General features: G+C 57.9%; 1 protein-coding gene across 2 annotated transcripts; it reads left to right on the top strand.

Moving 5' to 3' along the window:
• The first annotated feature begins 1,622 nt into the window (after positions 1 to 1,622).
• On the top strand, positions 1,623 to 20,582 carry St3gal1 (ST3 beta-galactoside alpha-2,3-sialyltransferase 1). Of its 2 annotated transcripts, none has more exons than XM_042699994.1 (8): positions 1,623 to 1,727; positions 13,156 to 13,212; positions 13,438 to 13,985; positions 15,727 to 15,923; positions 16,949 to 17,128; positions 18,112 to 18,157; positions 18,785 to 18,904; positions 19,145 to 20,582. In XM_042699994.1, exons 3-8 carry the CDS (start codon positions 13,683 to 13,685, stop codon positions 19,316 to 19,318), a joined length of 1,020 nt encoding a protein of 339 aa, XP_042555928.1. In that variant the 5' UTR covers positions 1,623 to 1,727; positions 13,156 to 13,212; positions 13,438 to 13,682; the 3' UTR covers positions 19,319 to 20,582. The 2 variants fall into 2 exon arrangements, with proteins under 2 accessions (XP_042555928.1, XP_042555927.1); XM_042699993.1 differs by having other exon boundaries at positions 13,156 to 13,224.
• The last annotated feature ends 1,573 nt before the right edge of the window (positions 20,583 to 22,155 follow it).

Below are 22,155 nucleotides of genomic sequence, written 5' to 3'. Positions count from 1 at the left end.
CAGGTCGCCCCCCCACACCGGACCCCGGCCTCTAGTGAGCGAAAGCTAGACTTTCCCAGAAAAGGAACACAGATGTTTCCAAGTGACTCAAAGAAGAGCTCGACACATTTTACAAGGTTCTGGCAAAGTCCGCCTGGCTCTGGCCCTGGCCTCCCAGGCGGCGCAGAGGGTGTGCCTCCTTCCCGCTGCGCTCGCTCGTGGGAGGCAAGGACAAGAGGCCCCAGCTGGTTCTCCTCCCAGGCTCTAAGGCTAGCCCGGTGCGTGAGTTTGGGCTAGCCTCAGCCCCTCCTCTAGGCAGTGAAAGTGGAGGAAGGAGAGGACCATGAGCCTTCCCTTCTTCCCTTCTGGCCTGCGTGTCTGTGCCTGCAGTGGGCAGTGGGTGGGTAGCTTTCCCCTCCCAAGCACAGTGCTCCCTTTGACTCTTCCCAGCCTGCTTCCCGCTTCCCGCTTCCTGCTGCCTTCCTGAGCAAGGAGAGCCCCCAGCCCCGGCCCAGCACCAAGGGCCCCTGCTGTCAGGGTGCAGTGACTGCCGGGCAGCACCTGCTTGGAATCCAGGCTGACACAGCAAACTGAGCCTGTCCCCTGTCAGGAAGAACCGTTAGCAGAGCTGTGGTGGGGACGCTGACGTCTCTCCGGCCTCGTGACCGCGTGCGATGGGCCACTTCCCATCCCCAGCATGCGGGAGGAGAAGCGGGGGAGGTGGGGTCAGAGCAGTGAAGAGGTCAAGGCAGAGCCCAGGCCGGGGGCAGGCCTTCTGCCCCCAGCTCGGGTCTTACCCACCAGATGTCTGCTAGCAGGAAACAGATGCTTGAAAAGGCTCCTCCCATTGGTCTGCCAGCCTCGCTGCGTAACAAACACTCCCCAGAGCTCGGTCGTGACCAGCCAATCTTGTTCCTCCGCAAGTGCGCCAGCTGGGTTAACTGCAGCTGGGGACCAGAGCTGCTCTGCACATTGTGCCTGGCTGAGGGAGGCTGTGTGGGGGAGGAGGCGATGGGGGTGATGATGGTGATGACGGGAGGTGTCACTGGCAGGGACACGGGGAGTCGTCACCCAGGTTCTCACTGCGTATGGGACCTCAGATGAGACCCGGCAACCAACCTCACCCAATTTCCAGATCCACATCCTCTCTTACCCACAACGTGTTTGTGTCCTGCCTCTTAGAAGAATGCTCTAGAAGCAAAGCCCCTGCCCTTCCCTGCTCCAGCGTGACCTCCACCAGCCACCGGCCCCGCGGCGGCCGTGGGCCCGTGAGCTGGGCTCTGCGCAGACCTTTCTGTCCTTCTTGCCCTTCCTGGGGCAGTGGGACTTGGGACCTACCTGGCCCCGCGCAGCACACAGACCCTGGCCCGCTTCCGCCAGCCAGCCAGCCAGCCCTCCTCAAGCTCCTGCAGCGTGGACTGCTTCCTCCCCGTCCCGGCGCGCTCTCCAGCTCTCTGGGACGCCAGTCTCTGGGCGCAGGAAGTGGTCTGAGGCGTGCTGCGTGCACAGCTTTCTCTTCATGATTGTGACAGGAAGTTTGCGCACGCAGGTCGGCTCCATTCTCACGCCGGGCAGCTGACGGGCCAGTCACTCAGCATTCGCAGTTAGTGTTTACTTACGGCTGGGCTGAGCCCATGGCAGGCCCTCTGCATGTCCTCTCCTGGTGGTCAGTCTGAGCATTTCTGTCTTTCAGATGAAGAAACAGAGGCTCAGAGAGGTGAAATAACCCCGCTGAGGTCACCCAGCAGGTAAGCCCTTGGTTCTTTTCCTTCCGGGGGGGCTTGGGAAGATGGACACCCCAGCAGGGCTGTTTCTGTGTGTGGTGATCTTCAGCAGAGGACTCTTGCTTCTTTGAGCAGACAAACCCAGAGCCCCAGTACCCTAGGTTCAGTGATGAGATGTTTGACTGATGGCGGCTGTCTCCAGGGAAGTCCTTCTGAGGGGCAGGCTGTCTAGGAAGCAGAGCCTGGGCTCACTCTAGGGCCAGCCGCAACCCCCCCCCCCCCAGTGACGCCCTGAGCAGTGCACAGTTGCGTAGTGTGGTCTGTAGTATTTTTGGTTGCGTTGGTTTTGCAAGACAGAGGAAGTCCAGTGGCTCAGTGCGTCCTTCCCTCCTGATCTAACTGGCTAGGGTCAGGTCGGAGGAGAGGAGAGCAGAGAGGAGCAGAGCCTCCCGCTCTGGGCCCCACGATCACGGGCCGCTGTGGCCATAGCCAGGCACTGTCCTGTAGAAGTTTGCCATTATTATTATTACCATCAGTCTTCTATGGGACTCAGGCCAGATGCATACAAGACCTCCACGCTGTGTGCAACACACATGCCTGAAGGAACCTTTGTTCTTTGGGCTGTGAGTGCTTGGCTGGCTCTCAATCCACTATCACTTACTTTTTGAGGGCCTACTAACACTTCCAGCAGGGGAGACTGACAGGAGAGGAGTCACGAAGGAACAGGAGTAAGGACATTCCTATGGTGGGAACAGCACATGCAAAGGTCCTGAGACAGAGGATGTGTTTCTGTATTTGCCTCTCCTCGGTGCCCGCCCCCAACATGGCTACTGCTCAGTACTCTCCTCTGTTACCTCCATGTCAGTAGGACTGTGGTGATGGTGGTAGTTGAAGGAGTTGTACAGCAAGAAAACAGAACAAGACAGTTGGGTGGGACAGAAGAAAGACAGAGCCGGATGTGGCTTGTTTTTCATCTTCAGTTTTCTGCACACTGCACTTCGTGGCAACCTTTAAAATAGCTTCTTGTTGTTGCTTTGTGGTTATTCTCTCAGCACATATTTTTTTTAAGTAAAGCTGGGTGTGTCCAGCACGCTACAGTGCACCCTTTGTGGCTCATAATCAAATCAGAGGGAAACCAGATTCCCAAGTTGTAAGAAAATACACCAAGGTACCTTGGAGGCTGATGCTGAGCCTGGGGATGGAGGCCCGGCAGGTGAAGGCTGGGCCACAGGGCGGCAGAGGCCAGCAGATCCTCCAACTGGAATCTCAGTCAGGCCCAGACTCCTGGCCCATCCTCTGGGCTCCTTCGGTCTGTTCTGGCCGGCCGTACCTGGCTGTCAGACCCCAGGGTCTATATTCAGTGCAGCCTCCTGTCCCCGGGCCCCGGCCTCCTGCGGGCACTCCGATTGGCAGGATTGATTCTCCGCACGGCGGCGCTCGGGGATGGGCTGTGCCTGCGGTCCTGCCGGGCTTCCGGCCCTTCTCACCTCTCCTCACACAGACCTGCAGCTCCCCAGCCAAAAACTCATTTCCGGGAGCTGCAGCTTGGCCTTCACCTCGGGCTCAGAAAGCCTTATTAAGTCTTCCATTAACTGAATCTCATTCAGCTAGAAAGAATCATCAGAAGCAATTCCGCCTGACCACTGGTCTGTGAGCTCCTGCAACTTTCTTATAAAGAGCGTGGTTCCCAGAACCCGGGGCCTGGGCTGTGGGTCCAGCCCTGCCGTGGCCTCTCCCCTGCCACCCCTCCCCCCCGCCCCGGCCTATGGGCAGCCAATGGGGCACCTGTGTCACACAGGCCCAGTGTGTGCCCAGTGACCCCATGTTCACCCTTCACAGCGGTGCAGGCGCCCCTGACCCCTCGCCCCATCGCCAGACTTCAGAGTTCTTGGCCTGACTCACTCTTCCATTAGTTCCCTGGATGTAAACATTCAGAATGTTTGCCTCCATCCTTTCTGCGTTCCCTAACCAACGCTCTGCGCTGATCCCTCTCCTTCAGTCATGTTGATTTTGCCCCTGGTCTGCCCTAAGCAGCAACCCAGCAGCTGCTGCAGGTTCCCTGGGGGCGGGCAGGCACGGCCCGGGGCTGGAAGAGGCTGAGCCATTAGCGGAGATGGGCATGGTCCCGGACGTTTTCCTTTCATCTTGCCTGGCAGAGCCAAGGCACAGGGCTCTGCGCGCTTCCTGGCTGAGGGCCCAAAGCAGGGACTGTCTTCCCCCGCAGAGAGCGAGTGACCTGCGCTGCTCCCTCACCCGCTGAGCTCTGGGGGATGGGGGAGGCATGAAGCTCAGATGGAGGCCTGGCCAGGCAGTGTTGACCAGCCTGGGGAGCCAGCAACCCTTGCCTTAGGTCTCTGAACTGGCTGTCACAGACCCAGGTATGGAGGAAAAGCCAGGCCTCCTGAGCCATCCAAGGAGACAGGTCGCCCAGACGCAGGCTGGCGTTGACTTGGAGCCCTGGTCTCTCCAGCCGGCTGAGTGTGCGATGTGGTCGCTTGCTGTCACCGTCGCTGGCCTTAGACTCTGTTTTCTCAGCCACAGAATGGGGATCATTGTTCCAGGTCCTCTTCCAGGAGCACCGTGGGGATTGAAAGAACGTTCCAGAGCTGGAGAAATGCAGCTGCAAGGAAGTCCTTGCTGGGCAGAGGGATGCGATGCACCCCACAGCTTGGGGCTGTCACCCCGTGTTTCAGGCAGAGGTGTTGGGAACGCAGGCGCTGGCAGGGAACAGAGTCTGGTCCCCACCGGCCCTGCGCGTGGTCAGCTTGAGGTGGCCCAGGAAGGCGGCCCCGGGGGCCTGGGCACCGGCGGACAGCAGGCCAGCCGGGTCTCAGGTTTGCCTGCTGGTATTCCAGGGTCCTGGCAGAGGACAGCAGAGCCTGGGTCAGATCCAGGAGATGCCCTGCAGTGGGAGGGAACCTCCGCCTTGCACTCTGGTACTCGGAGCACCCTCTTCTCAATTGGAGGGACACCTGCGACCCCAGGGCCCCCCCTCAGAGCTTCCCAGCTCACACTCTGTCTAGCTCACAGCTGACCTGCGGTGCTGACTGTCCCAGTATACACACACACACACACACACACACACACACACACACCCTGTAGGATATAGAGAACGCTGGTGCCCAGGCATCATGTGGAGACCTCATCAATAACACGTGGATCTAGAGCCCAAGTGCTTGTTGCTGCACTAACCAGAGAGGGCAAACTGACCCAATAATTTACCTCTCAGGGTCCCAGCGCCTCGTTTCTTACCTGAGAGTAATGGTGCTTGTCAAGAGCGCCAGTGTTCCAGGCGCACATGCCCGCACCCCCGCACAGGCACACACAGACACGCGCACAGGCACACACAGACACGTGCAGTTCTAAAATCTTCTTGCCGATGCTGGTCTCCTCCCCAACAAAAGGTAGCAATCTGGAAAGGGATAAAAGAGTAAAGAATTAGGGGCTGGGAAGGTGGCTCAGTGGTAGAGCACTTGCCTTACATACATGAGGCCCTGGGTTGGATTCCTCAACACCACATAAGCAGAAAAAGCTGGAGGTAGCGCCCTGTGACTCGTGGTAGAGCGCTAGCCTTGAGCTGAAGAGCTGAGGGACAGAGCCCAGGCCCAGAGTTCAGGCCCCATGACCGACAAAGAAAAAAAGAGTAAAGAATTCGAGGGCTGCCATGTGTGGATGCAGCGTGAGCCCCGTGCTGCCAGCCTGGTGAGCACCCCTCACCTGCCCCCTGTGGTCACGGCGCTCAGAGGCGCGGCCTGCACTGGGCTCTGGGTAGACCGAGCCTCCCTGAGCTCTCCAGGTGCAGCCTTGGAGCTGGGCTGTGGGTTGAGGCTTTGGCCCCTGTCCTGCATGCTTCCCCCTGCCAGGAACGTCCTGAGATATCCCCCCTGCTTCCTCCCCCAGACCCCAGGAGAGCAGCCAGGCTTGGCAAGGGGCACCTCCCCCAGGCCTCCCGGAGGAGGGGGGCAGAAGGGGAACTTGTGAGTTTTAAAGCAAATGGGCAGAACGAGCCTGTTTTCCCCACTGTGCTCTGCCGTCGGCGGCCCTTTGATGGGCAGTCTGGGACAAGCTGTCCGGTCCTTCTGTCCCCCAGAAAGAGAACCTTGGGGTGTGGAGTGCCCACCTGCCAGCCAGCTGACAAAGCTGGGACAGGCTGGTCCCTTCCCACGCCCTCGGAAAGGGTCTCCTGTGGCGGCCGTGGTCCCCGGCACCGCTCCCCCTCCACACTTCTCCTGGGTCGGATGGAGGGTGAGTAGCGCTCTGTGATGACTCTGGGAGGCGCAGGGCTGAGCTGTGTGTCCCATCTGCTCTGCGTGGACGTGCCCTTGAGTGGGAGGTGGGCCTTTTGCAGGGGCCCTGGCACTGACCAGCCCTGGCTCAGGGGCAGGTGCCCACCCTGTCTGTGAAGCCAGGCTGTTTGGATCAGCTGTCAGCCCCTCCCTGAATCAGTAAGAAGTAGCACCCTGGGCTTCATTTTCCTGTAATGCAGGTGTGTTGATCATTCCAGAATAAACCCCCACACCCCTGGAGCTCTCCGCACACAGAGGTGCACAGAGAGGTGCACGGCAGGAGCTGCTGTTGCCAGAAGGGACCAGAATGGGTGCCAGCACCCATGCTTCCTTGCCCTCTTGTCCAGACTGCAGCAGTGTGGTCGCGTGCCTCTATTTTGCAAACCAGGACAGGGACGGCTGGCTGTGGCAGCCTGGCTTGCCCAGGCCACACACAGCGGATGAGGAGGAGGGTTCTGAACCTATCTTCTTCCCACTGCTGCCCGTGGAAACGGAATCCAGACCTGAGTTCTACTTCAGAGTCGTAGAGCAGCCCTAGCCACCTTGGTCAAGCAGATGGTAGACCAGGAGACCGATCGCAGGTCGCCATGGTCATTCCTTACCCGAAGTGGGAAGAGACACCACAGGGCTGTCAGTCCCAGCAGAGGGAGACAGGCATTGGGGTGTCCTTGGCCCCCAGCATCACCCTGCTCCCGCCCCCCAGCCCAGGCACGGTGGTGCTGCCCACATGAAGCACCTGGGTTTGCTGTTCATGATGTGGCCATGAGCCTGTGACCTCAACCTTCTGCCTCCATGTTTCAGCTGCACAAGGGACAGAATCTCCCCAGCCCCACTCCTTTGAAAGCTGGGGCAGTCCTCATGTGGCCCCAGCAGGTGTGTGCACACCTTTTTCTCCAGCCTGAGCCTTGCAGGGTACATGGGGGATGCCACTGCCAACATCGCTCTACTATCTTGTCTCCAAGTCTCCTGTCTCCTTGACTGTTTCAGGCTCTGGACATGCTCCACAGCTCCTTGCTAGCCTCTTCTCTCCTGACCTGCTTGCTCCATGGCTTCTCCTGGCCAGGCTGGCCAGCAGGGCTCTTTCCTATTCCCTAATCCATCCAGCCCCCCCTCCCCCAGGCCATCTGGCCTCAGCTGCTGTGTAAACACCCTGTGCCCCACTTCTCCCAGGGGACGGCTCACCAATCCATTGCCATGGGTGAGCGCCAGCCTAAGGGCAGCCACGGAATGCAGCCTGGGCCTGGCCAGCTGCAGATGGGACCTGGGGGCTTCCTAGTGAGCTCTGCCCTTCTCTTCCGAGGGCTGGTCAGGGTAGCTTCACCCCCACCCAGCCCTTGGCTCTGTCACACCCCCGCAGCTCATGTCTGGAGATGGTTCACGTCGGACGCTTGCTGGTGGGTGACAGGCTCCCTTGTGTTAGCAGCTAGGTTTATGCTGTGGCTGAATTCCCCTGCTGAGCCCCACTAGAGCCTCTCTGCCTCATTGAGAGACTTCCCTGTCACTGGAGGGGTTGAAGTGTTCCTTTCGAGTCAGGGAGCGTGGAGGAGGAGAACCTCTTTAGTCCACAGTGCCATCTTTGGAAGCTCAACACGCAGAACTCCTGCCCTCTCCCGGACAGTAAAACTCTTGAGTCCACTGTCAAGCCCTGAGTAGGCGTTGCTCTGTTGTGATTTTCCCCTCCATTCAGATCCAGGACATCGGCCTCTTCCTGAGGAAAGTCAGGGCCTGGGGGCACACGTGTGGGACCCCTTGTTTCTGAGCAGCCGCAGGTGTTGTCTGGATTCTGCAGACTCCAGATTGAGCGCCCTAGCCCACGCACATAAGGAGATTTGAGGATTTAAATTCCTCATCTGCAGCTGAGAACGTGAAAACACACCGGGCCCTCACCCACGTGACGCAACCTGGCTGCCATGCTTCCTCGCGTCTCCACACCGCCCGCTCCGAGTCACCGTTTGCACTCCCAGAGGCACCAGGGGGTGACAGGAGGAAGACTTGTGAGGGGATTCTCCCATTACCCAGCGTCTCTGAGAATGTGGGTGCAGGAAGGAGCAGGGAAACTGAGGCCCCAGAGAGACAGACTTGCTGAGTGGCTGAGACAGGGCTGCAGTGCTCCGGGTGTGCTGTGTGCATCTCTGTGTGACTGTCTGTGTGTACACTGTGCTCAGCCATCCCTCACAGCCTTGTACTCCCCGCTTTCACCTGCTGAGGCCACTTGGCTTTCATAACGACACCTAGAATTCCCACAGACCACTACCTGCTGCGTGTGTGAGAGAGAGAGAGAGGGAAACAGACAGACAGACAGACAGTACTGGAGCTTGAATTTGAGGCCTTGTGCGCCCACATGCCTTCGTTTGCTCAAAGCTGGTGCTTTTCCATTTCAGCCGTACATCCACTTCCAGCTTTTGGCTGGTTAATTGGAGATAAAAGTCTCACAGATCTGTCTGCCTGAGCTGGTTTTGAACTGTGACTCTTGGATCTCAGCCTCCAGGGTAGCCCGGGTGGCAGGTGTGACACCACCTGCTTTTCTGGTGTGGTGAGAAGCTGGGATAAACAGTAGAACAGAAGCTGGTTGTAATGGCACGTGCCTGTAACTGCAGCAATCAGGATGCTGTTGCAGGGGGATCCTGAGTTTGAGGCCAGACTGGGCTACACAGTGAGCTCCTTTCTCAAAAGAAAAAGTATATAATATATCAAATGTACAAGCCTGTAACACGGTCATATAGGTCGATTCTCACTGTATGGTTGTCTGCTCCGCTTCTGTGTGACTGGCAGCACAGTAGGTTTGTGCCAGTGTCTCTATGTACACGTGTATGGGTGTGCTTTGGTGTGACAGGCACATGTGCAATGAGCCGTGACATGCGTGTGCAATGGGCCATGGCATACACATGGAACACGCTGTAGCTTCAGCATCACAGGCAACAGGAAGAATCCATTCCATTGCCATCTTACGAGCCAGCCTCACCCATGTGGTCTGCCGTCCAACAAAACGTCACGCGTCAAGTGGTAGTCCTGGTACTAAATGTCCATTCTTGGGGGTCAGGAATTGTTCCTGGAACTTTCTATATCCAACAACATCAATGCTATGCACGGGAAATGTTTGCCGTATGCGTGGAGTTTTATACAGGGACTGTCAGAGCTGTCGTTCATCTGGTCACCTTGGAATCCAGAGTGAGCAGGGTCTGGACCGTTCCTCCCTTTACAGAGAGGATGGACTGCCTAGCAGTCAGAGGTGACTTTGTGTCCAGCCATTCTGCAGGCCCAGCTGCCTCAGGGCAGTGGATGGCTGGTGGCAGGGTAGAGACACCATCCTAGCCTACTCACCTGATGAGCTTTTCTGGCCGGGGCCATCCACCTCTCAAGCCCCACTTCTCCGGACGCTAAGGTTTTCTGGAGGAAGTGAAAACAGGTCCAACAGCAGCCAAGGCTGATCCCATGCTGGGGCCGGAGAGCAGATCCAGTCCTAGATCAGCCAGGCCAGCCAGCTGCCCGCTTCCTGAGTGACTCAGAGCGGGTGGGACACCCAGCTGGCGGCTGATCAGAGACAAAGCAGATGAGGGGAAGCAAGGCTCCTGCTGGCCTCACCCAGCCCAGGGCATCCTCGAACACCCTGTCCTCACTCAGGCCGCCATCATGGAGTGAGCATGATGCGTCTGCCTTTCACACTTCAGGGCCAAGGCTCAGGTCAGGAAGGAGCTTCAGCCAGGCACCACACTGGGCTCACCTTGGCTGGGCCGGAGGCTGTAGTCACAAGCACTTTGATCTCATACCGTGCCTGGAACAGGTCTGGCAGCCAGGAGACTCGAGGTAACTGGTGGGCGTCCTCACTGCTGGTTGACGTGGCCATCTCAGGAGGGATGGTTTTCACTTGGACTGTGTAGATGAAAGACCAGGAAGGCAGCCCTGCCAGCCTCAGGCCCAGCAAAGGGCTCAGCGCCTTTAGGATCTTCCACGCAGTCCCATCCTGGTGCAGCAGATCCCAAACCCACTCCCTGTCCCGTCTACCTCAAGCCTCTGCCTCTGGTCCTCCTTTACTGCCAGCCTTTGGTGTCTGCTGGGATCCTTTCTGAGGGAGGGTGCGACGTGGTGGCCTAGGAGAAATGGGCCGGCCAGCCTGGAGAACAGAGTGGGCCCTATCTGGAAGTTGGGGGACTTACTTCTCATTTGAGCACTGGCACCATTTTGCTGTGTGTCCTTGGAAACCAGTCACTTCCCCTTTCTCCTGATCTTGGTTCCTATGTGTGTCAGTTGAAGTGAAACACAAATGTGACACAGGCTGGGGGCTTGGTTGGCTGCTGCTCCATGCAAGAAAGCAAGTTGTGGAGGGATTTGGGTGGTGAGACGTGATGCTCAGGAGCTCCAAGAGTGCTCACACTGTGTGCCCAGCACAACGTTGAAAGGCTCCCCGTGGTGGATCCTCAGCTTCTCTGTGCCACCGCCCCTGGGAGCCATTGCTCACACCACCACATTGTAGATGAAGAAGAAACTGAGGCACAGATGTGGAGCAGAAGGATTTGATTTAAGGTAGTATCTGTGCTCACGAAGTTTTTGAAAGAATGACTCGTGGGGAGAGCCCTAGATTATTTTAGATGCATTGCTTTGGCCTGGGACTCTGAGGGCAGGAAGTTTCAGGGCAGAAATCTTCAGCTGTGCTTAGCCTGGAAGCTGAGAAGCAGGTCTTGCCTAGAGTACAGAGCTCAGGCCTGTATCATTCTTCACCACTGGCAGGGAGGCCCTGGCTTCCGCTTCCTGACCACTAACTTAAATGTGATTGGCTGATTTCAACTAAAACCGTCTGTGCAGGGGAAGCTGGGAAATGTAGTTTGAGGCGTCCAGTCCTTGCAGCTCCATGGGGAGCAAGGAGGCAGGAGACAGCCTCCAGCTCCACTGGACAGTATCTTCAGCCACAGATAGGTCTGTGCATCTGGACTTTACATCTAGAACAACTAATTGGAAGACAGATAGGAATCGGGCTGTGTGAAGACAGGTCCTGCATCATCCCTGACCCCATTCTTTGGCCTTACCTATATGTCTGCAGAGTTGGGGAGGGTTTCTGAATGTCTCCTATCACATAGATCAGGGAGCATGGACATCAGCAAGGAGCAGGCCCGTCATCCCCCGCAGCTGAGGCCCGAGGTGCTTCCTGGCCCTGAGCAGATGCAGGGCTGGCTGGAGTCCCCGGAGCAAGGCTGGGTCTGCCCACCGCAGCCAGGCGTAGCTCTGAATCACTGAATGACAGATTACAGCAGAAGTCAGACACAGCCAGCCCTGCCTCACCACCCAGGGAATGCAGTGACTAGGGCCTGCATCTTCTTCCTGGAAACCCTGGCCTAGCCCAGAAAAGACATGTCTTATACAGACAAAGAAGGGAGGGGGGAGGGACGGCTAGAAACGGGTCCCAGATCGGAGATGGCACTGTGCTGGATAAGGAAGGGCCTAGTCCAAGCCAGTGCTGCATTTCCTGATGGACACAGCAAGTTGCTTTCTGCTCTTAGCCTCAGTTTCCTTGTTTGTAATGTGGCGGCCAAAGTACATTCCAGCCATTTCTACACTATTCACACCCAGCGCACAAGGCTCCCGAAGCCTCTACCAGTGTCAGCTAGGACTGGTGTGCGAACAGTAAGAAGAGTGGGAATGACCTGACAGCCCCATGCAGCCATGGCCTGGAAAGTTCCATTACTGCAAAGGTGTAAGCCCGAGCACTCCACAGGAGGAGAACTCAGAGCACCGGACAAGTGGGAGCGGAGGGGGCGGGGCGACCAACCGTGACACTTGGAGGAAGCTCTCTCCAGGAACCAAAGCTGGCTGGACCCACTGATTGGAGCCCTCCTGGCAGCCCTCCTCTGGCTGCAGCCCTAGGACCCACACGCACGCTCTCTCACAGCCCTGCTGCCTCCTGGTCTTACCTGAGGCCTGGCTGTTGCCCTGGAGACCTTCCATGAAGGTCCTGGAGCCCCAGGCCACTGCGGCAGCAAGCAGGAAAGGGTCAGCCGTCCAGGGCCTAGAGGAGTTGCGGCAGCTAGAGCAGCTGGTCAGAATCGTGGCTGTTTTACCCCCCGGCTGCCCACTTCCCAGCCTGATTCCTTTTGTGCTTTTAAATAATCTGCCCAGGCCAGGATCCTGTTAGCCTTGTTCCTCTTTCTTTTTCTGTTTTTCTTTTTGTGGGTGACAAGTGTGGCGCACGGGGAGGAGGAACAGAACTAATCTGTGTAACACCCCTACTCTGGTCTGGTCACTTGTTTTTCCAAGTCACGTCACCTACCTCAAGTCTCCACGTGACCATTATCCATGCCGTTTTGTGGGTTCAGGAGCCAACCATCAGAGAGGCAAAGCATCTAGCTCATGACACACAGGGGCTCTCGTAGGAAGCCCCTAACTCACCTCTGGGGTGGGCAGTCTTCCCCAGGTCCAGTCCTGGGGGCCAGGGAGCTGTGTTTTCTGGACAGGAACCAGAGGCAGGAGCAACTGTGGCCTGGGTTCCGTCATGTTGCTCCTAGTCACAAATAAAACAGTCTGCTTTATATAATACAAGCAATTTATTCTCTTATGCAACTGAAAACTCAGACTGGAAGCCGATAAGCCATCCACAGCCCCTGCCAGGCTGGTCTCTGCAGGAGGAAGCCAGGGCAGGCCCTGGTGGAAGGTTGGGAGAGATCACAGCATGCATATCTCGTTGTTGTTGTTTGTGTCAGCACTGGGGCTTGAACTTAAGGCTTTTCACTCTTTTTGTTGTTGGTGGTGGTGGTCCTGGGGCTTGAACTCAGGGCCTAGGTGTATCCCTGAGCTCTCTTGCTCAGGACTAGCACTTTTTGAGCCACAGCGCCACTTCCAGTTTTTAATTGGAGACAAGAGTTTCACAGCTTTTCCTGCCTGGGCTGGCTTTGAACCACAGTCTTCAGATCTCAGCCTCCTACATAAGCTAGGATTATAGGTGTGGGCCTTTCATTCTTGCTTGGATTTTTTTCCTCAAGGATGACACTCTACCACGGGACCCACAGCTCTCCTTTTGTGTTTGTTTTTTCTTCTGGAGATAAGAATCTGCCTGGGTTTTCTGCCCTGGCTGGCTTCCCATTGCAATCCTCAGACCTCAGCCTCTTGAATAGCTAGGATGACAGGCATGAGTCACCAGTGCCCGCCTTTCTCACGTCTCTTTCTTCTTTTCTTTGCAGAAGACAGGTTGTGTCTCTTCACTAAGATGCCTGCTTAACCCCCACCTTCCGGAACAGGTAAAGCTCTGAGTAAGTAAGGACCGTTGCCAGCCCCACTTCACACAGGACGGTGGCCAAGCTGGTGGCTCTGCACCCCATCCCAAGAGTTGTCCTCCTGGCTTCCTTCCCCGAGGGTCCCTGGCCTGCCATAAGGATTAACAACCCCTGAACCCCTTGGAGTGAGAAAGGAAGTCACTGTCATCACGATTCACTGAGAGGCATTATCTTGGGCTTTTCCTAAAGGACAGAGACAGAAGCCAGCCAGCACACCTCTAATGGCCTTTGGATGACATACGGGACGTCGGACGCAGGCTGGCCACCTCTCCACGACACTGACGTCAGCCTGAGCAGTCCCCCTCCCCCGCGGCCTCTGTGGACCCCTGGCCACTTGGATCGCACGGTGACTCTGGGAATTGCTTCCCATTTCCACTCAGCTGGGTGGGATTTCCTCCCACCTTCGCAGGGACGCCCCCCGGAAAGCCACGGCGATGGCCATGAGGAAGCGAACCCTCAAATTGCTCACCTTCCTCGTGCTCTTCATCTTCCTCACCTCCTTCTTCCTCAACTACTCCCACACCGGGGTGCCCACCACCTGGTTCCCCAAGCAGATGGTCCTGGAGCTCTCAGCAAACTTCAGGAAACTCATCAAATTCCAGCCGTGCACCTGTGCCAGCTGCCTCAGCCAGCACGGGGTCTCAGCCTGGTTCGACCAGCGCTTCAACCAGACCATGCAGCCGCTGATGAATGCCCACAACGCCCTCATGCCCCAGGACACCTACCAGTGGTGGCTGGTGAGCGGGGTGGGGAGCTGAGGGGCGGGGTGGGGCGGGGCACAGAGTCACGTGCTCAGATCTGTGGGCACCCCCCCCCCCCGGGTGCTGCCAGGCATTGGGCGGGAGGTAGAAGATCGCAGTGTGTTCCCTCATTCACTCACTCAGTACTATTGAGTAGCTGTAGCTTGGAAGTCCGAGCAAATTGTTCTTGATGAGTTGCCTGTGGCTTGAGATGACAGAAATGATTGGTCTCACAATTCCAGAGGCCAGTGGTCTGAAGTGGGGGAGGCGTTGGCAAGGGTGATTCTTTCTGGAGACCCTTGGAGTGCATCCATTCCTCCGTGATGCCCCCAACTTCCGGGGCTTCTCTGTGTCTTGCTCTGCCTCTGCCCTGCATGAGCCTCCTTCCTTGGCTCTCCGGGCTGTGCCCAGCCTCCTTCTCCTCTTTGAGATGCGTGCCCTTGGATCTGGGTGTAATCAAGGCCAGGAGATGTGGAATGCCGCTTCTCAGGTGGTACTTGGAGAGGGCTGCCCTGTGGGGTGATGCACTTGACACCTCCCCCCACCTTTTCCTGGAGTCAAGGCTGCGGCCCCTTGCACCCCATGGAGACAGCACCCCTTGCATGCCTTCCCCGGCTCATGCCCCACATGCATTCTGAACGCTTGCCTCCCTGGCCCAGCACCACAGCCCAGGCCACCCTGCGTTTTCAAGGAGCTGGAATCACCAGCAGCAGACATCAGTTACTGCACACCGATGGTATGCAAAGCTAGTCAGGATGGCAGGAGGCGGGGTCTCTGAATTGGGCATCTTCTGCCACGTCCACCTCCCTCTCTTGTAACTTCTATTCCGTGGAACATTCCTTCCGGGGAAGCCGATGGGGTACTACAGAGAAAATCCCCTGGAGCTTGCCCCGCCATGTGTGGGAAACCTGGGGAGCTAGCCTGTAGAAAGACACCAGGTGCTCCCAGCTCTGCCATGGTGGCTTCCCCCAGGTGACCTCGGCCGAGTCCCTTCTTGGACCTCAGTCTCCCCATTCACCGAGTCCTGCTTCTTCTTGCACCATCTTTGCGGTGGTGGCTTTGGTCCAGCCTCAGTGTCATGATAATCCCCTGGCCCCGGCCCGGCCCTGGCGAGAGAAGGGGTGTAGCAGTACAGGGGTGTCTTCATATCATGCACCGCCCCCAGCACTGACCCTCAAATCACTCAAAGCTAGCACTCTACCACCTGATCCACACCTCCCCTTGTGGCATGTTGGTGGTTAAGTGGAGATAAGAGTCTCACAGACTTTCCTGCCTGGTCTGAGATGCTCAGATCTCAGCTTCTTCTTGAGTAGCTGGGATTACAGACGTGAGCCAACACCACCAGTCTACTGCTGCTACTCTGTTGAAAGGCATAATAAACAAGCCCTGCAGCCCAGGCTCTAGAGTCTGCTGGGGGGGTGGGGAGATCAGGAGCAGGATGGCAGTGACACCCCTTTTGGTGAGAGGCTTGCCTTTTGCCAGAGCAGGCACCTGACACAGGTTGGTCAGCGTCCTTGTCTCGTGGCTAGCGCAGGTCCTCACGCTTAGTAGGTACACAACAAACCCATGCAGAGTGAACGTGTGAGCTCTTCCCCGGGTCTCCCGTGTGGACTCCTGGGGTCTCCAGGGGACCCAGCCATCCACGGCTGGTGGCCTGGGGACTCGGTGTCCGGCTGCACAACGCACCAGGCGGTCAGCACAGCACTCCCCTCACGGTGTCTCCCGACTTTCGCCACAGAGGCTGCAGCGGGAGCGGAAGCCCAGAAACCTGAGCGACCTCGTGCAGGAGCTGTTCAGCATAGTGCCCGGGGACGTGGACCCGGTGCTGGAGAAGAGGGTGGTGGGCTGCCGGCGCTGTGCCGTCGTGGGCAACTCGGGCAACCTGCGGGAGTCCTTCTACGGGGCTGAGATAGACAGCCATGACTTCGTGCTCAGGTGGGTGCCCTGCGCAGGCCGCCCCTCCCCACGCCCAGGTCCTAGCTCAGGTCAGAATGCCAAGGCTCCCTCCCTGGACTCCCTGCACACTCTGGGCCTCAGTGTCCCCTCACTGTCGAAAGATGGAGAAACACCTCTGGGTGTGGAGACCACACAAAAACTCAAGCAAGAGCCGGGCGCCAGTGGCTCAGGCCTGTCATCCTAACTACTCAGGAGGCTGAGATCTGAGGATCATAGTTCAAAGCCAGGGTAGGCAGGAAAATCCATGAGACTTATCTCCAATTAACCACCAGAAAACCGGAAGTGGCGCTGTGGCTCAAGTGGTAGAGTGCTTGCCTTGAGCTGAAGATCTCAGGGACAGTGCGCAGGCCCAGAGTTCAAGCTCCATGACCCCCTGACTCCTCCAAATCAACTCAAGCTGGCAATCATTGGAATTCACCCCCATTTCACAGCCTAGGCCATCCCAGAACCAATATGCTTTTAATGTCATGTGTTTCCCATGTCCCCAAGTAAACACCCCTGGAAGAGACCCCGAGTCTACCCTAGGAGGTCACACATTCCTCACCACACCACTCCCAAGATCGAGTCCCAGGTCAAGGAGGGGCAGCCTGTCGCCCACCCGCCTTCTAGAAAAGTCTTGTGTTTCTATTCATCCGGTACCCTATCTTCAGACCCTCTCCTAGTGTCCAAGGGAAGGTCCCCTTGAGGAGGAGAGTCAGATTCACAGAGAACTAAGTTCAAGGCCGCTATTGTGGGCCCCGAGGCCTGGGATGTGCGTTCTGAGCTCAGGTCTCCTGGGTCACACAGAAGGACTGTACGATGTCTACTGGGCGTGGTTGCTAGTGACCGGTGAGCTGTGAAAGAGATAGGTCAGCTCAACTAGAGCTCCTAAGAGCCAAACAAGAAGGCTGGGGTCCCCTTGTTCACATGAGGAGACGGAGGCAGGTTGCTCACCCGAGGTCACCGCAGAGCTGAAGCTCCGGGCCCCACTAAGGGCCACCTCGCTGTCTCCTCTGTACCCCCAGGATGAACAAGGCACCCACCATGGGGTTTGAGGCCGACGTGGGGAGCAAGACCACCCACCATCTCGTGTACCCCGAGAGCTTCCGGGAGCTGGGAGAGAACGTCAGCATGGTCCTGGTCCCCTTCAAGACCACAGACCTGCAGTGGGTGATCAGCGCCACCACCACGGGCACCATCACCCAGTGAGTCCCTCCGCGCGGCCTCACGGCCCGTGTCCCACCGTGCTGTCCCCTGACCACATACAAGCCCGGCCACCTTGCGGGGGCCCGGCCTGACCACGGTGCCCTCAGGCCCCAGAGCATTCTGCCAGGGCCTTGCTGCCCAGACTCCCAGGGCACTCTTGGTTAGAATGTACTAGAAGGGGCTCCACGTGTGGTAGTTCTGCAGGGAAGGATCAGAGGCAAGGAGGCCTCCAGGCCTGTGCCTCTAATGCCCGGCTCTGGTAAGTGCTTGTCCCCTAAGAGTGCAAGCACTTTTCCCATCATGCACCACACCCAGTCCATGAGATTTATCTGTCACCAAATCCTCACTGTCTTTAGCACTAGTCTCCACCAAACCACTTGATCCAGAGCCCATGTGGCCATCTGGATCTAATTCTTAAGGTCTTAGCTAACTCTTCTCAGTGAGTCTTGGCTTCCATTCGCCAGAGGTCCTCAGGCCTTCCTGGTCCTAGGCCAGGTTTCCTGGGAACACAGTCAGACCCAGGACCTTGTGTTCCTGGAACTGCGTAGGGCAGTGCCTCCTGGGAGTGAGGGAAGAACCTGGCAGGGAGGAGCCGGCCAGGCAGCCTTCTGAGTGGCCATCTTCTCCAGCCTGGTCCCTCAGGGTGCTTGGCAGCCTGGATGGCACCAGTAAGTCTAATTTCATAGACGTCTTGGGTGAGCACCGGGGACTGAGTCACCCATCACCCAGCTCCTCTGCAGCTGGGCACAGGTGTTGTACTCTTCACACGGTGCCTGGAGCAAATCCTCATCTAACTTTGTAACTGCAGAGCATCCCGAAACCAGCCAAGATCGCCCCCTGGCGTCCTCCATGGCTGCTGCAGGAGGGTGGCTCAGAAAGCAGGAGTGGAGGCTGGAGAGGCTCTCCGGGTCCGGCCTCACTGTCCAGAGGGTCCCCAGGTGGCCTCTCCCACACTAACCATCTTTTCTCTCCCCAACCGCAGCACCTACGTCCCCGTCCCCCCGAAGATCAAAGTGAAGCAGGATAAGGTGCGTGGGGCTCAACCTGCCTTCTCCCAGCTGCCTCCTCCCAGCCTCCCATTGGGCTACAGAGAGTCTGAGACTGTCTTCAAGCAGGGGCACCCAGCATGGCCTCGCTGCAGGGGAGAGACCCACAAAGCAGGGGAAACTTACACAGATTCAAGTCCTCGGTCCAACCACACAGACGCCCGCCCACAGCCCACCCTGGGCGGGCCACCCAGTGATCCAGCGCCTTCCGCCTGCCCTCCAGGCTGTAGTTTGACCATCACTCCTGGGTGCAGCAAGTTCTCCCGGGCAGACCCACCAATCCTTCCTCATCGCTCTCTTCCCCAGGGAAACCCCTGGTTTGGGGATCTCAGGTCTCATTCTTGAGTTTCCTGGGATTTCTATTTCAGTGTCACCATCCCTGGGGGACTCTCTTTCTAGGAGTTGTGGCCACAGTTCTCTGTGTCGCGCTTAGCTCTCTCCTCACCTCTCAGGAATGGAGCTGTGTGCCTTGCCCCAACCCACTGTGGAGGAGGGTGTTCATCAGGATCCTCTACAGCCGTACTGCCGTGGCCAGGGTACCCCATTAGTGACCCCTGACCCCTTTCCTTGCTGACTTGAACTCACCCAAGGCCCCATCTTTGTCCCCAGATCCTGATCTACCACCCGGCCTTCATCAAGTACGTCTTCGATAACTGGCTGCAGGGCCACGGGCGGTACCCGTCCACCGGCATCCTCTCGGTCATCTTCTCCATGCACGTCTGTGACGAGGTGCGTGCGTGCGTGCGTGCGTGCATGCGTGAGTGTGCTGGCGAGGTGGAGAGGGGCTCACTCGGGGGCTGCTTCCCCCGAGAACTCAGCCTCTGTGTCCCCACCTCTTCCTGAGCTCTGACGCTAAAATGTTCAGCAGGCATTTTGGGGAGTCACTGTGCAGGAGTTGGGGCCCGTTCCCATGGTTCCTTCAGGCTCTTCTTCCTTGCTGTCTGTCTCTGACATCCGATTTTCCTGCAGGTGGACTTGTACGGCTTTGGGGCAGACAGCAAAGGGAACTGGCACCACTACTGGGAGAACAACCCATCGGCGGGGGCTTTCCGGAAGACAGGGGTGCACGACGCGGACTTCGAGTCCAACGTCACCGCCGCCCTGGCGGCCATCAACAAAATCCGCATCTTCAAGGGGAGATGACGCCCAGGGGGGGCTGGGGGTGTCCTGCACCACCTCGCACCTCTCTCTGCTCACAACCACAGCATCTTGCTGGAGCCAATCCGTTCTGGAAGCTTCCAGGGCCGGCCTTGGGTATGCTCCAGCGTGCTCCTGGCCTCTCGCATCTCCACCTTTGACATCAAAGTCGCCCCATTGTGTGCCAGGGCCGCAAAGAAGGCCCCGGCCCCTCCCCTGCAGCGGTCCCCAGGCCGGGGCAAGGTGGGAAGATGCTGGGAAGGACACAAGCTTCAAAGAGGACAATCATTGGGGCTTTTGGATTTCAGGGCACAAAACACAGTGGACTCCCCTATTCCAAAGGCCAGGCAGTCTCCCAGGAGGAAAGTGGGCAGAGGCTGACTCCCGGGGAGAGCTGCAGTGCACACTCAGCACCCAGCTCGCGCCGGGATGCTTGTAAGTGACCGTTACCTCCAGGACAGCCACGCTGGGCCATCCAGGCACAGGGCGACCATGATGCCCTTTGCACGAAGCCTGGCCTCTTGCTTGGTGTGACCACCCCTCGGTCCCCCTCTGTTTCCAAAGCTCCCGGAGGGGCCTGCCCGCGTCATGTGCCTTTGAACTCGGGGAGACACGCATGCGTTGGCTGAAAGGAGGCCAAAGCTCCAACTCCAGAAAGGGGGGGCTCCACCAGCACCCCGACTTTTGCTGCATAGCCGGCGTCCTTTGCTCCCCCCAGTGTTCTGAGCCAGCTCTGGAGTTGGAATGAAGCTAGGATGGCGGGGTCCGCGGGCTGGACACACCGTCCAGCCTGGTGTCTGTGACCCTCGAAAGCCACACGAGGACCCCCCGGCAGCCAGCCTTGCCCCCGGGGGCCTCAGGTCTGGGCCAAGTAGGGGCCACCTCTGTGGTCTCCTGGGGGCCGGAGTGGGGACACCCACGAAATGGCGACCGGCTCTCTACATACCTCGTCTCCCTCCGTCCTGTCTGCGCTCCTCGCCTCGCCTCGTTGCCTTCCTGGTTATTTATTGGTATTTTAAGCAAGTTCAGCTGACACGGCGCGCATGCGCTGGCTCTGCTGCTCCCGGTGTTGCGTTAAGCGTCAGAGCTCGGAGCGGGGAGCTGAAGGAGGCCCCTCCCCTAGTCCTCACGGGGGCTTCGGGGTGTGAGGGGGTGCAGCCCCGGGGTTCGGGAAATGATCTGTGCATGAGCTTGTGCTCCCTCCCTCCCTTTTTTCCTTCCTTCATTCTTCCCTACTTTCCTTCCTTCCCCGCCTCTGCCCATCTCTCTCTTTCTGCCAGTATTGGGGCGTGAACTCAGGGCCTAGGCACTGACCCTTAGCCTTTTTGCTCAAGGCTAGTGCTTTACTGCTTGAGCCACAGCTCTACTGCTGGCTTTTTTTAAATTCTTTTTTGGAAATGGGAGTCTGGCAGGCTGTCCTGCCCGGGCTGGCTTTGAGCCACCTCCTCAGAGCTCAGCCTTCCGAGTGGCTTCGATGACAGACATGAGCTGTGCCCTTACTTCTTTCTGCCTCCTGCAGGCTGGGAATCTCCTGCGTCCAGGCAGCTGCTCGCGGGGCTGGGGGAGGCGGAGGCAGGCACTGGGCAGCGGAGCCGCGCATCTGCATCTGCGGGCTCTGCCCTCGCCACGCCCCCTCTGCAGATCCCCGGGAAAGATGACCGCCTTGGAAGGCGCGTTGGTCAGGGGCCACACATGGCTTTAGGTCATAGGTGAGAGTCTCCAGAAAGTGCACACCAAGGTTGTGTGCTCTTCCTGAGTCTGTATCAGAGCCATTTTTTGTGGGTTTTTTTTTTTTTTTTTGGTCAGTCATGGGCACTGTCCCTCAGCTCTTCAGCTTCAGGCCAGTGCTCTACCACTTGAGCCACAGCACCACTTCTGGTTTTCTGGTGGTTCATTGGAGATGAGAGTCTCATGGACTTTCCTGTCCAGGCTGGCTTTGAACCTTGATCCTCAGACCTCAGCCTCCTGAGTAGCTAGGATGACAGGTATCAGCCACCAGCGCCCCGCTATCAGAGCATTTTTATTAGAGCTTTTAGTAGATTCTCGAAGATTCATAACCCAATGGTTTTTGTTTTCTTAAATACAAACCTGCTTCAGCCTTGCAATCTTTTCAGATTTCAGACTAAGAGGTGGATGAGTCACAGTGAGGCCTTGGATCTGGACCATACCTCTGGGGTTCCAGGGCTGTGTGAGCCCCAGCCCTCCCTCCTGCCACGGGCCGGGTGAGGGGAGAGGGCAGCAGGGACCGGCTCAGGCCAGGCTGTGGCTCCTTGGGTTGTACCATGGGAGGACGGGCCCCAGAGGCAGATCAGCTGCCCTGAGCTCATGCTGCTGTGTTGCTTGCCTGCCCCCCTCCCGTGCCTCCCCAGGAGGATGCGCCAGGGTGACCCCTCCAGCCCACGAGCCCACTGTCCACCTTACTATGAGAAACAAGGGCCCAGACAGGCAACAGGGCTTGTTCTGAGACCCTGTGCTCATGGACAGCTCAAAGAGCTTGAGCCAAAGCAGGACAGAGTTGGCTCTGTTTAAATCGCCCAGGGGCTCTTGGCTCCATCCTCAGGCCCTCCCAGGACACTGCGCATGCCCGGCTCAGTCCATCCACCCTCTGGCAGCCAAGCCAACATCTCTTAACCAGGTCCCACCTGTGTGTCTCATCGCTGTAGCAACGGGTGCTGAGCTGAATAAAAACCAGTCTGGGTGGCCAGAATTAGATACACCTATAAGCTTAGTTGGTTGGCTGAAGGAGGAAGGGGTGATACCCCACAGGGCGGCCTGCAGGGCAGAGAACAGCATGCCCTCCTCAAGGAGCCAGACCAGAAGCCCCCAACGCAGGGGCAGCCCAG

The sequence above is a fragment of the Dipodomys spectabilis genome, unplaced genomic scaffold (assembly GCF_019054845.1).
Source record: "Dipodomys spectabilis isolate Male_0828 unplaced genomic scaffold, ASM1905484v1 ptg000264l, whole genome shotgun sequence".
NCBI lineage: Eukaryota > Metazoa > Chordata > Mammalia > Rodentia > Heteromyidae > Dipodomys > Dipodomys spectabilis.
The sequence above is the reverse complement of the archived record's forward strand: the minus strand, read 5'-3'. Positions and strand labels throughout refer to the sequence as shown.

Bases quoted from the DNA above. Each gene is read 5' to 3' on its own strand.
- St3gal1 (XM_042699994.1), top strand. From the start codon at position 13,683: ATGGCCATGAGGAAGCGAACCCTCAAATTGCTCACCTTCCTCGTGCTC. The intron at 13,986-15,726 runs GTGAGCGGGGTG...CTTTCGCCACAG, and splicing joins ACACCTACCAGTGGTGGCTG to AGGCTGCAGCGGGAGCGGAA. The intron at 15,924-16,948 runs GTGGGTGCCCTG...CTGTACCCCCAG, and splicing joins AGCCATGACTTCGTGCTCAG to GATGAACAAGGCACCCACCA.